Genomic DNA, 13,827 nt, shown 5'->3' with positions numbered 1-13,827 from the left:
TTTAATTTCTATCAGCTTGTCCTGATTTTTATCTTCTTTACTACGTCCCTGAGTGACAATTTATAATGCAAAATAAATAAATAACATGAAAGGTCTGTTGATCTTACTTACACAGAGGGCCAGAAAGAATGACTGCTGAACTTCTAGCTTCAATCCAGGCCCTAAAAATTCTGACTTTATTAAATTATGTGGTGATGGGTTTGGCCAAAAATTATTTACATTTCTATTCTCTACACACATTTTAGAATATCTGCCTGTTAAAGTGTTTACGCGTGTTGTGTGTTTTATCTCGCTTTCTTTTGGGCAGTGCTGCGTGAACCCTAGCCCTTGCACATGATATGTTCTTAATGTTCTTGCACAGTTCTTAATGGTGACAAGACATCTAGGATCACATTTTAAGTACTGATAATGTTCACTACCCATCTTTTAACATTGCTTTGTTTTACACTGTATATAGTTAAAATGCTAAGATGTAAGTAACTATGTTTAAAAGCCAACTAAGAGTTATGGAATGGTTAAATTGAAATGAACGTTGACATGGGGGGAGAGGAAGGGAATCAATGAATAATTTTAAAAGTTCTCTAATTTTTGTTTTTTTCCCCTTATAGACTGTTAAAACATATTACATTTTCACATTGAACACCTTTTTATTGTCTCAGGCAGCTAAACTGAAGTAGATCTGCACTCAGTTCAACTGAGAGGTCAATGTGCCTCAGTTGCCTGGAGACTGATGGTTGCTACAGCAGCACCAGATAAGCCAGACTAAATATGATTCAGCTTCAAGGCAGAATCATTTACTGCTAGACAGAAACACACATGCAGCTGTCTCAGCATGCAGCAAGTGAATATAACCGGATCTATATGGATATCTATCTATCTATCTATCTATCACCTTATGAGAGACCCATCCTACAGGACCACGGAAGGAGACAGCGTAAAGGCTGTAAATCCTATGGCTTTTTTGCTCTTCACTCGAATCACATGACAAGTGAAACTGTTTCCCTTCACTTCCAGATCACTTACCCCCATGTACCTCTCCCTAATGCCAGCCCCAAGACCACTGACTTAACGAATGAGAAGAAATGATATTTTGCTAAATTCAGCCTAGAATTAACCAGAATAATTAAACAGACTTCTATAAAGATAGAAAAAAAATGCAAACTGGAAATATTCAAAAGTGAGACTTGGTCCAAGGGTAAAGAGCTATCAAACAGCACATATTTACATTTAATTAAAAGAGATAAAACAATTTATTAGAGCCATTCTTTCATTTGTTCTTTCACCCTCCCTAAGTCCTGTTATCTCCATCCCTTACTTTTCCAGAGAAATAAGCTAAAGAAAGGTCGGGCGGTGGTGGCGCACACCTTTAATCCCAGCACTCGAGAGGCAGATCCCAGGTGGATCTCTGGAGTTCGAGGCCAGCATGGTCTACAAGAGCTAGTTCCAGAACAGGCTCCAAAACTACAGAGAAACCCATTCTCGAAAAACAAAAAAGCTAAAGGAAACCCTTCTAAAGTAATCAAGCTACCCTTATTCACCAAATAGTGCATTTTCTTTTTTTTTTTATCTTTTTTTATTTATTTTTTTTAATTTATTAAAGATTTCTGTCTCTTCCCCACCGCCGCCTCCCCTTTCCCTCCCCCTCCCCTAAAAGTCCCCCTCACTTTTCAGCCCAAAGATCAATCAGGGTTCTCTGCCCTGTGGGAAGTCCAAGGACCACCCTCCTCCATCCAGGAATATATACATATTAGAGTACTACTCAGCAGTAAAAAACAAGGACTTCTTGAAGTTTGCAGGCAAATGGATGGAAATAGAAAACACTATCCTGAGTGAGGTAAGCCAGACCCAAATAGTGCATTTTCATGTTCAAAGATGGCACAGATAATCAGACCCTTTGTTCAGTCTATTATTTGGCTTAATTAAAATGATGACTGCCCAACACCATTCATAAAAACACACATGACAATAATACAATGTTGTACTCTATTAATACAGCATAAGGCCAGGCAGTGGTGGCACACACCTTTAATCTCAGCACTTAAGAGGCGGAGGCAGGTGAATCTCTGTGAGTTTAGGGCCAGCCTGGTCTACAGAGTGAGTTTTAGGATAGCCGGAGCAACAAAGAAAAACTCTACCTTAAAAAACCAAAAATAAAATTTTAAAAAAGACGTCCAGAAAACACCAAAGAAATGTATATCTTAAAGTCTCATAATAGAAATTATGCATATATAGAAAAGTTCAAATTTGTATTTTCTTTTTTCTTTTTTTTTTAAAGGTTGGTTAGAGAATCAAACCTACGGCCTCACACAGGTTAGGCAAAGGCTTTCTCCACACAGCAATTAAACGCTAACTAGACAAACTAGTGCTTTAGAAATTACACTATAGTAACTTTCTCCAATGTTAAAAAATCTGTTCCTAGAGTCTTGAAAAAAAGTGAAATGAGATGATTACAGAATAAAGCTGGGTGTGGTGGCACAAAGCTCTAAAGCCTTGAAACTCTGCAGCCAGACACAAAAGACTCAGTTTTTAAAGCTCAGGGATGTAGTGGGGAAAGGGAGGATAAGCGTGCACAAGACGGCTCAGAGGGTAAAGGCACTTTCCTTCCTGTGATACAAGCCTAGCCCACAAAAACGCCAAATTGACTCATACATTTTTCTACATTTTCTGATTTTTATTGGAGACAATCACAATGCTTGCTAACAAGGCTGGCTCTGAACTATGACATACCTGAGTTGTAGTGGCTGCAGGGGTTACAGATGACGCAGCTGAGGGGGAGAGGGCTCCCACCTGTTGCAAATGCCCAGATGACTGCTGAGGTATGTGAGAGCTAGAGACAGGAGTGCTAGATCCCGAGCCAGACACCACGTTTGGAAAGGATACAGCTACATCATTGCTGTTATAAATACCTGCAACCAAAGAAAGTTTATTTAAATATCTTATAATTTAGCAGTCAAATTGGTCAGACAAGATTTCTCCTCTAAATAAATTTAATTAGTGTTTAATAACTATTAAAATAAGCTAACACTAAAAAAAATTTTTCACAAAATATTTGTCTAAAAGAATCTAAGTCGCTTTTAACTTAGCAAGTATTCTTGTTAATTAAACAGACACCCAAAGTTCAGCATTGTAGGCATCTCTAAGAGCAAGAAGAGGTTTCCACACAGAAGGAAGCACCTGGGAACTGTGTTTAAAACCACTGGGTAAGCCATTCAAAGTGCGTAGGACCCTAGAAATCGTAATTGACGAGCTATGAAATAGACAGAGAACTTGTTCTAGGAAGGTACAAAATAAAGTTCAATAGTATTGAATTTGATTTCAATATTAAAAATGCTAGTGTCCTTCGTGCATCCCAGTTGTGAGACCACAGCAGGCATCTAGAATAGCCAGGAATCGAGCAGACAGGAGTTTGAGTGACCGCACTAAGTGAATGAGGCCAACATAGGAGGAAAACTTAAAACACCAAGAGATGGAAGATGAGGTAGTAGCTCCCTTCTGGGGACAAGAAAATGACAGCATACTTGATGAAAACAGTTTTTCACTGTTCCACTGGGTAAAGCAGTAAAGGAAGAAGGAAACAGAAAGTAGATTTTATTCATTCTAAAAGAGCTAAGAAGAGAAGCAGGGGTGGTGGCACACACCTTTAATCCCAGCATTTGGGGGGGGGGGGGGGGTTCAAGGCCATCCTGGCCTACAGAGTAAGTTCCAAGACAGACAGGCTCCAAAATGCAACAGAGAAACCCTGTCTTGAAAAATCAATCAACCAAACAAGCAACAAACAAAAACAGGAAAAATATTAAAGCCGGGCAGTGGTAGTGCACACTTTTAAATCCCAGCACTTGGGGAGGCAGAGGCAGGCGGATCTCTGTGAGTTCAAGGCTAGCCTGGTCTACAGAGCGAGTTCTAGGACAGCCAGGACTGTTACACAGAGAAACCCTGTCTCAACAAAACAAAAAAAGAAAAAGAAAAGAAGAACTGGAGGAGGAGGAGAAGCAGAAGAAAAGAAAATCTCAGCAGAAAGTAACAGTTACTGAGGACAAACTGTGCCCCATCATCTGTCCCCATTTACACTGGGGAAAGGCTCAATTGTGTGTGTGTGGGGGGGGATGAGAACAAGTAACTTTGGAGGGCTCACTGGCATAGAGAACAGCCTGACAACAGCAGCTCTAGGTTCAGTGACAAACCCTATCTCAAGGGAATAAGGCTGAGAATAAAGAGCAGGGAACACACCTAATGTCCTCCTCCATCCTCTATGGATGTGCACAGGTGAACCCACCTGCACACATGGGGAAGCAACAACACCCCCCCCCCACACACACACCAGGAGGCCAGGGGAATACAGAGAAAAAGAAGTTCATCTTCAACCAGGAATGACTGCCCACAGAAACACTTGACTAATTCCAGGAGACATTTTTGTCAATGTCCCATTTTTTTCAAAACTTGGAAATGCTACTGGTAAAACTGAGAGGCCAAGGAGGCTAACTAACATCTTCCAATGCATGTGGCAATCTCCTGGATGGTCCAAAGCATCAAGGAGAATAAAAGCTGAGAGGAAGAAAGGGGGAAGGGAAGGACAAATCAAGAACACTGGCATTTAAATAGAAGAAAAGCAGGAAGGAATTATGCAGGCTGAGATGACTCAGTTAAAAAAAGTCCTGAGCTTACTGACCAGAATCACTGACAAACACGCCAGGCACCCAGATTCCCTAAGGTGGAGACAGGAGGGTCAGCCAGTCAGTCTAGTCAGATTGGTGAGTGCCAGGCTCAGCAAAAGATCTCCTCAAAAATTCAGGTTTGGGAATTTTTGGGAGATACTCTCAGTTTTTAGCCTCTGAATGTATGTACACATATGAGTCTTACACGTAGACACATGCTCTCCTTCCTCATCCCTTCAAAAACTATACTGCTAGAAGGCAACAATAATTAGCAAATTATATCACTTATCAATGGGGTTTATGTGACTCTAAACAATCCAAATATCAATTTATGCATATAGAAACACCTACAACCTTCTTCAAAAAAAGAAAATAGAAGAATCAGGACACATTAAAAGGCTTTACACCTAGAATTTAGGGCCTTATATAATGTTTGCCTCAACCGTTTCTATAAAAATAATGATTTATTCATTCTGCCTGACAACTCACTGTTTCCCAGATATTAATCTAAGCCTTAGGTAAAAATATTCAAGATACATGGTTTCTGTCTTCAGGAAGCTTGGCAGAAAAGAGAATTATAACAATCAGAAAAATTCTAATGAAAACTGCTAGATTGTCTTGGGATTGGATGAGTGCACACAAAAAGGGTATCTAACCTAGTCCTTGATGACGGAGTGAAAACTAAACCTTAATCCCTGGAATGAACATGGTTTCTAGAGCTGGTTTCTAAATGCACTACACAGCAGAGAACGACTGTATGAAAGAAGCATGTGCCAGCGAGCAATGAACCTGTGAGCAAGAAAGCAGGGACCAGATCAACAACAATGAAAGTTAAATGGTCAAGCTTAGACAGTGAGAACTTACGTCCAGGGATCACTGGCAGCAGGCTAAAAAAACCTGTGAACGAACACTACAATGCTACTGATATACAAAAACAAGGACTCAATGAAGGCAAAAGAGCCATTACAGAAGCAAAGAGCATGGGGGCCGGTGGAAAGAATAACTGGGCATGTCCACGATAGTTCCTAGGCATACCAAATGGGGTGACCAGCACTGGAGCCAGAAGAGCAAAGGCAAACAGTGTTTGGTTCTGTGTGCAGCTAACAGTGGTGGCATCTAAAATTTCAAGGCTTTACACAGAATTAAACATAACTTTAAAGAAAGTGACTTCTTGTCCAAGTCAGAATGGCTATCATTAAGAACAGAATGACAATTTCTGGCAAGGATGTGGGGAAAGAGGGACCTTACTCATTGCTGATGGGAGGGTAAACTTGTGTAGTCTTCATGGAAATCACCATGGAGACTTCTCAAAACCTAACAGAAGTATCACGTGATCCAGCTCTACCACCGGAGATATATCACTTTGGGATACATTACACCTAAAGGACTCTTAAGTCAGCTTACCATAGAGATACTTGATCAATCATAGTCATTGCTATCTATCCACAAAAGCTAAGAAAAGGAATAGTGTTGATGAACACTAGATATTCATCAACAAATGAACGGATAGAAAAAATGTGGTACATGTACACAATGGAACTGGGGGGAGGGGAGACGGTTCGAGACAAACTTTCTCTACATAGCTAGCCCTGCTTGTCCTTGAATTCACCACCTTCTTGAACTCGAGTGCTGGGATTAAAGATGTGTGCCGCCATTGCCTGTCAACACAATGGAATTTTATACAGCCATAAAGAAAAGCGAAATTAAGAATGTAGGAAAACTGATATAACTGGTTATCATAATGTTAAAAGAAACTAGCAAGACTCATAAATACTGCATGTTTCTTCTTCTGGGGAATTTAGACTTAAAAGTGTACGTGTGAGGGGTGGGAAATGGAAATAAAGCAAAAAAAAGTTTGGTGATCTTGTAGATAGCAAAATCAAGATTAGTAAAATCGATTTCCTAATACAAATCAAAGTATCAAGGGATTATCATAGTCTTCGAGATTTCTGTGGTCATAAAATACTTGCATAATCTAGAACATAAAAGGATGAGCATGAAGCCCCAGGGCCAGCCCAGCCCCGCATTGGCAGGAAACCCAAGTGCCTTTTATACAAGCCTAACTTGATTTAAATCTCCAAAACTCATAAAAGTAGAATGAGAAAACTGACTCCACATCTGTGCTGTTAACATGCACATGTGTTCGTGTACACACATGCACGTACTCACGCATGCACACAAACAAACCCCATAAAGTACATTTTTAAAAACCACCATGAAGACAGATCTTGAGGCCATAGGGCAGTGACAGTATGTAATCCTCTGAACTTAAACTTTCTGTTGCTCTGTGTTATGGCTCAAAGTTCTAAGTAGTAAATATTTATTTAGAAGAACACAAATTTCATTAAGAAAACTGAATTTTTAGGTCCTATTTAAAAACAGATGATCTAAGTCAGGGTGGTGGGGCATGCCCTTTGATCCCAGCACTCGAGAGGCGGAGGCAGGAGGACCTTACAAACTCTGAGGGGGGAGGGGGAGTTTGGTCATGTGGGACAGAAAAGAAAATAGCACTTCTGGGACTGAAAAGATGGCTATTATTATAAGATGTGCTACACTTGTTAATGCTGTGATACATTTGCTTTTATAATGCAAGATGTGTTGCATTCTTTTATGCTGCATTTGTTTAACTCTGTGAAGCTGTGTTACTTTGCCTGTCTAAAACACCCGATTGGTCTAACAGCAAGTCAGGAGAAAGGATAGGTAGAGCCAGTGGGCAGAGAATAAATAGGAGAAATCTGGGAAGAAAAGATCAGAGAGAGGAAGAGGACATCAGGGCCCAGCGACCCAGTTACATAGCAACCAATGGAGGAAGAAGTAAAGAAAGGTATACAGAAATAGAGGAAGGGAAAAGCCCAGAGGCACAAGATAGACGGGATAATTTAAGTAAAGAAAAGCTGGCTAGGAATAAGCCAAGCTAAGGTCGGGCATTCATAAGAATAAACCACCACGTGATTTATTTATTTATTTGGGATCTGGGAGCCAAAACGTAAAGGGTTAAAAAAAATTAAAACAAACAAAAATTTTTTACAAAATGGCTGGGTGGTGGCTGCACACACCTTCAATCCCAGCACTTGGGAGGCAGAGGCAGGTGGATCTCTGTGAGCTCAAAGCCAGCCTGGTCTACAGAGTGAGTTCCAGGACAGCCAAGGCAGTTACACAGAGAAACCCTGTCTCAAACAAACAAAAACTGCAGTTAAGAGCACTGGCTGCTCTTCCAGAGGTCCTGAGTTCAATTCCCAGCACCCACATAGTGGCTCACAGCCATCTGTAATGAGAACCGGTGCCCTCTTCTGGCCTGCAGACGTACAGACAGACAGAACACTGCACATAATAAATAAGTAAATCTTTAACTTTACTGTAACCTGAGTTACACGTGGTTTTAAGCTGTCATGTGAGTGCTAGGAACTAAACCTGGGTCCTCTGCAAGAGCAGTAAATGCTCTTAACTGTAGAGACATTGATCCAGCACAAAAAGGGACTTCTGAAGGAAGATTATTCCAATAGTTTATTTATTAGCTTTCTGTAACAAAACATAGGAAACAACAAAAAGAACTTTTGCCTTAATATTCTTCCAGTAAGCACTTGTAATCTAGCCGAGGTAGGCATGGTGGTAGAGGTCTATAACCCCTGACTCAGGAAGCAGATAGAGGGATTAAATTCAAGGCCAGTCTGAACCGCAGAGTGAAATTATGACTCCAGTAATGGAGGAAGGCTGGAGATGAGAGGAAAAGAAAATACGAGTATGCAGAAATCTAAGTTCATGAAATGCTTGGACTATTTTCTTCAAGGTACATTAAAATGCTGACTACCTAGACCTTGTGGGTGTGGTATGCCTATTTGATTGTGAGTGTTTGTGCTTTGCAGATAGATGTGTGGAGGACAGAAGTATTTATTGGGTATTTTTCTTTTCTTTTCTTTCTTGTTTTTTTTTGGGGGGGGGGGCAGGGTTTCTCTGTATATCCCTGGCTATCCTGGAACTCGCTCTATAGACCAGGCTGGCCTCAAACTTACAGAAATCCACCTACCTCTGTCTCCTGAGTGCTGGGGTTAAAGCATGCACTACCACCACACAGCATACTGGATATTCTAGACTGCTCCCCCAGCTTTTTTTTTTTTTTTTTTTTTTTTGAGACAGTCCCTTCTACCACCATCCCACTCAGGTCTAGCATACACTTCAGCAACAGTCATAGCACTACTAACTGCCTACAAGTTCTGAAGAAGAAAAGCCTACCATACACTGAATATCCAACTTCTAAAACTAAGAGCAAAAGTTAGAGATAGCATGCTGAAACCAAAATGGTGCGACTTCTTTTCATAAGTACAAACTTCTAGATGAGATAAAATTGAGTTCCATATTACCAGCTATATGATTATAATCAGAATTACACAAGTATCCTGGGTCAACCGTTTCAGTCCCCCCCCAAAAAAAAGGCTACCATCTTAATTTGAAGGCTTTAGCAATTTCTACTCTGTAAGTTTCAATAAATACTACAGCCATTTTAGTATTTTAAATTCTAATTTAAAATTTCTAAGTAGTATTATAATTTTCTCACTTAAATTTTCTCACTTAAAGCCCCTTCAATACTAAAAAAGCCAAAATTACTATCACCATATGCCGTAATAATCACAAAATATAATATTGAATAGCAAAACTGTGGTGAACAAGGGTCTTCAACTGTTTTGATATGGCATTAATATGTACTTAACTTATATAATTTATCCAGTCTGACTGCAATCCATTAATCCTGCTTCAAGGCTGTTTGTGGCACTTAGGTTTTTGCTATAAAATACTGCAAATCAAAATGTTCCTTTCATGACACCGAAGCTCAAGAAGATCTCTGATTTCACTCACCACCCTGATATGAACATTTTCTGTATCTATTTTCTTTAATAATAATAATTTTGAAATTAGGACCTAGAGAGATGGCTCAGAACTTAAGACTACTTGCTACTCTTGCAGAGGACCTGGGTTCAACTCCTAGCAACCACACAGTGGCGCAGAACCATCCATAACTCCAGTTCCAGATAATCTGGTGCCCTCTTCTAACTTCTGCAGGACCAGATATCTATGCAGTAAGCATACATGCATGCAAGAAAAACGCCCATACACATAAAATCAATCCTCTGCAAGAGCAGCAAGTGCTCCTCACTACAAAGCCATCCTCCAGCCTACCACCAACGCCATTTTCTATTTAACTCCATTCTATTTCCATCTTTTACAAGTTTTACAGTTTTTAATCCAAATCAACCTGACATTCATTTGGGTTCAATGGAACTAAATCCTACAACACACAAGCTCCAGGCAAACACTCTGAAGTTCAAGACAGAGAACAGAAATGATAATACAGAAAGATACAGTGGATGGCAATGACATCCACCAAGGCTGCTGTTTCTTCATCCAGTTGACAAACAAGTACTAAGTAACTACTAAGAAAGAGACAAGGAGTTTGGAGCAAAAGTAAAACTAAAAACAAGAAAAACAAGGTAAAACTGTTCACCAGGAACATACAGTTCAACTACAAAGACAAGCTTACAAAAACATATGAAAATGCATTCCAACATAAATTATGATGGACAAGGAAAATATGAGCAAAATAATTAGAGGGCTAAGATATAACTCAGTTGAAAGTGCTTGCTTAGATACACATAGCCCTGTGTTTAATTCCCAGTACCGCATAAAACCAGGTGGCACTTGCTTGTAATCTTAGGACTCTGCTACTAGAGACACAATGATCAGAAATTCAGAAACATTTACACCATCTCAAACAACAAAGAATAAAAAAATCAGGAATCAATAAGATCTGAAGAAATATAATACTGTAAGCCAAGATCTAAAAAGTTTGATCAGTGCTACCCAGACAGAAAGAAAAGAGAAGTACTCACAGGAGACTTAAACAAGAGAGAGACTTCAAATGTGCTATTATCCATGGGCAGATGTCTAGCCCCTAGCCCTAACCCTATTCACAGCACGACATACCCTTTAAAACAACAATCCCCTGACCCCTATGTAGCAAGGAGACTGAGAGGACAGATGTAAAAAGAAGAGTGTTTCAGGAGACAGTTCAACAAATTAGATGGAAATTTATGCTTCTCTGGAAAGGGGTGGATCTGAAGCACACCTACAGGTTAGAATCCTCTAAAGTTGATACTATATTAATTACATTTGCTAACTAGAGCAGAGAAAAACGAATAAGTCACAGAATTCTCACTTTTGATTAAAACTAAAAGTGCCATTTGTTCAGAGGTGAAAACTGATACACAACAAAGCAACATTTTGTTAAAAGCTGGCCTTGTGCTGCTATGTGGTGGTGCATACCTTTAGTCCCAGCACCAGGGAGGCAAAAGCCAGCAAATCTCTGAGTTCAAGGCCAGCCTGGTCTAAAGTAGCAGGACAATGAGGGTTGCAGAGCAACCCATCTCAGGAAAATAAAACAAAAAAAGTTGACCTTATTGACAAAATACTTGCAGTCACAGGAAGGCCCCTTGAGTTCATGAGTTTAAGGCCAGTCTGGGGGAGAGTGTAACTTCATCTCAGTCAGCCAAAGACAAAATAAAATAGCCAGCTTTGAGGATCACCAATTAGTTCAAGGACAACTTGTGAAAAAATTAAATCATAAAAAAAACCTAACGCGAAGCCAGCTGGTGGTGGTGCACGCCTTTAATCCCAGCACTTGGGAGGCAGAGGCAGGTGGATCTCTTTGAGTTTGAGGCCAGTCGGGTCTACAAGAGCTAGTTCCAGGACAGGCTCCAAAGCTACAGAGAAACGTCTTGAAAAACCAAAAACAACAATAACAACAAACTAACAAACTGAAAATCATGATGTACTGCTGCGTGGTGGTAGGGCACACTTTTAATCCCTGCACTTGGGAGGCAGAAGCAAGCGGATCTCTGTGAATTCGAGGCCAGCCTGATCTACAGACCAGGGCAGCTAGGGCTGTTACACTGAGAAACCCTGTCTCGAAATTGTGCCCCCTCTTCAACAAAAGAAAGAAGAAAAGAATGATGGGTGCCACCGACAGCAACAAAAAAGAGTGTGATGAAAGGGTATTAGTTCTATCAAATGCTGTTGAGAAGCTAGAGGTTATCAACTTGTCACAGGCTATAGTCATATAGGAAGAAAAACCTCAAGTGAGAAAATACCTCCACAAGACTAGCCTATGGATTGATTGATGATTGATGTAGTGGGGCCAGCTTACTACAGGCAGTACCACCTTTGGTTGGTCATCCCTGGTGCTGTATGAGAAAGCAGACTGAGCAAGCCATGAAGAACTCCCATGGTGTCTGTATCAGTTACTGTCTCTACGCTCCTGTCCTAACATCCTTCAGTGGTATACTGAAGTGGTGAACTATAAGTTGAAATAAACCCTTTCTTCTCCAAACTGCATTTTGGTATTGTGTTTTATCATAGCAATAAAAATCCTGAGATAGTAAGCAAAACAAAACAAAATGATTAAACACAAAAGAAAAGCACTACTTCTAAGTGTTTGTCCCTTTCTAGATTACAGAATATGCTCCCCCATTATGCAGGAAAGATAGAGCTTATTTTCCTGAGTTTCCTGGCCATCCTGATGAAATTCTATGTCTGCTAGCTTTTCCACAGGTAACTCCATTTTAACATGATTTATTCTGGCTGGCAATATAGTTTAGTGGGAGTATTTGCAAACATGTAGAAGGCCCTGCGTATGATTCTCAGCTTTTTTTTTTTTTTTTTTTTTTTTTTTTTGGTTTTTCGAGACAGGGTTTCTCTAGCTTTGGAGCCTGTCCTGGAACTAGCTCTTGTAGACCAGGCTGGGCAGATCTGCTGGGGATTAAAGGCGTGCGCCACCACCGCCCGGCTGATTCTCAGCTTTGCCTCTTTTGTTAACACTGTCTGTTAAAAAGATTGGTTATAAGAATGTGAAATATATTTAAAAGGGTGGGGGGAAAATCACCCACAAACACTGGTATTTTGGCATACTTTCACATATTTTACTACATACAGTTCAGTTTTGTTCTACATACCAGCCTATATGTATAAGATGCACACATATGAGATTTTGGGAAAGTGGATACATGTATGTGTAGGTGTGTGCTCACTTGTGTGCGTGCATGTGGAAGCCAGAGGTCAACTTCCTCCATTGTTTAAGCTAATCCTTTTGTCTAGACTGGCTGGCTACTATGCCCCTGAGATGCTTCTCTTTCTATATCCCCTGCTGGGTGAATGCAAAATTCTTAGTCCTTTATAGACTTAGTATATTCAGTGCCCTTTCCCAAGCCCCTGCATCTACATGTCTGGTAGACATCTGAAGTCACGGACAGTACCAAGCCCCGAAGCACTGTGTCTTTACCTATGTGCCTGCAGTGCTGACAAACAGTCCTGGGTTTAGTGTGACTTCCCATGTTTCATGGGTGCCTCCTATACACCATTATTCTTCAACTGTGGTGTCATTTTTAGTAAAATTAGAGTTATGAACAAACCTCACAATACTGTAATAATCAAGCTGTGTGTGGAATCTTCCTTACACTAGGTGAATATGTGTCACTCTGCCTGGTTTAATGAAGAAGCAGCTTGGTCAATAGATGGGCAGGATAAGGTTGTGGGAGAGCCAAACAAAGAACGCTGGGAAGAGGGCAGAGTCAGAGGGTGAGCAGACACAGAGAAAAGCAAGATGGACGGACATGATGTACCAGGAAAAGGTTGATAAAAATATAGGTTCCCTGAAAATGTAAGAGTCACCTACTAACAAGCCTGACCTATCGGCCGAGCATTTATAATTAAAATTAAGTCTATGTGTGGCTACTTGGGAACGGCTTACAGGACAGAAACTTCTGCGTACAGCTAACATATATAGCATGGTTTTAATAGAGGGACAATTCTCACCCAGGGTGGGATACAGTAATGGCAGGGCATACTCTGAAGATTATTTCTGGAATTATTTTTTGAATAGTTTCATAGCAAGGAACTAAAACTAGAGAAAACTAGCTAAGAGAATATGGCCATGTAAGCTTTACAATTTCACGTAAAATTCAGCAGGTTTGGAGCCAGGTGGTGGCGGCACACACCTTTAATCCCGGCACTCGGATATCTGTGAGTTGAAGGCCAGCCTGGTCTAGAGTGAGTTTCAGGACAAGCTCCAAAGCTACAGCAAAACCATGCCTCCAAAAATCAAAAAAAAAAAAAAAAAAAAAAAAAAAAA

At 40.3% G+C, this 13,827-nt stretch overlaps 1 protein-coding gene across 15 annotated transcripts in view; it reads right to left on the bottom strand.

The window, feature by feature from the left end:
* The window catches only part of Mllt10 (MLLT10 histone lysine methyltransferase DOT1L cofactor), a 151,724-nt gene that overhangs the window by 23,617 nt on the left and 114,280 nt on the right, over window positions 1-13,827 (bottom strand). For all 15 annotated transcript variants that reach the window (XM_050152650.1, XM_050152648.1, XM_050152651.1 and 12 more), the window contains one exon: window positions 2,728-2,906. In XM_050152650.1, coding sequence (XP_050008607.1) covers window positions 2,728-2,906 — 179 coding nt within the window. The remainder of the gene's footprint in view (window positions 1-2,727; window positions 2,907-13,827) is intronic.

This window comes from Alexandromys fortis, unplaced genomic scaffold, assembly GCF_014885135.2.
Source record: "Alexandromys fortis isolate MF-2015 unplaced genomic scaffold, M_Fortis_MF-2015_v1.1 scaffold_54, whole genome shotgun sequence".
Taxonomy (NCBI): domain Eukaryota; kingdom Metazoa; phylum Chordata; class Mammalia; order Rodentia; family Cricetidae; genus Alexandromys; species Alexandromys fortis.
Note: the sequence above shows the minus strand (reverse complement) of the source record. Positions and strands in the feature narration are given on the sequence as shown.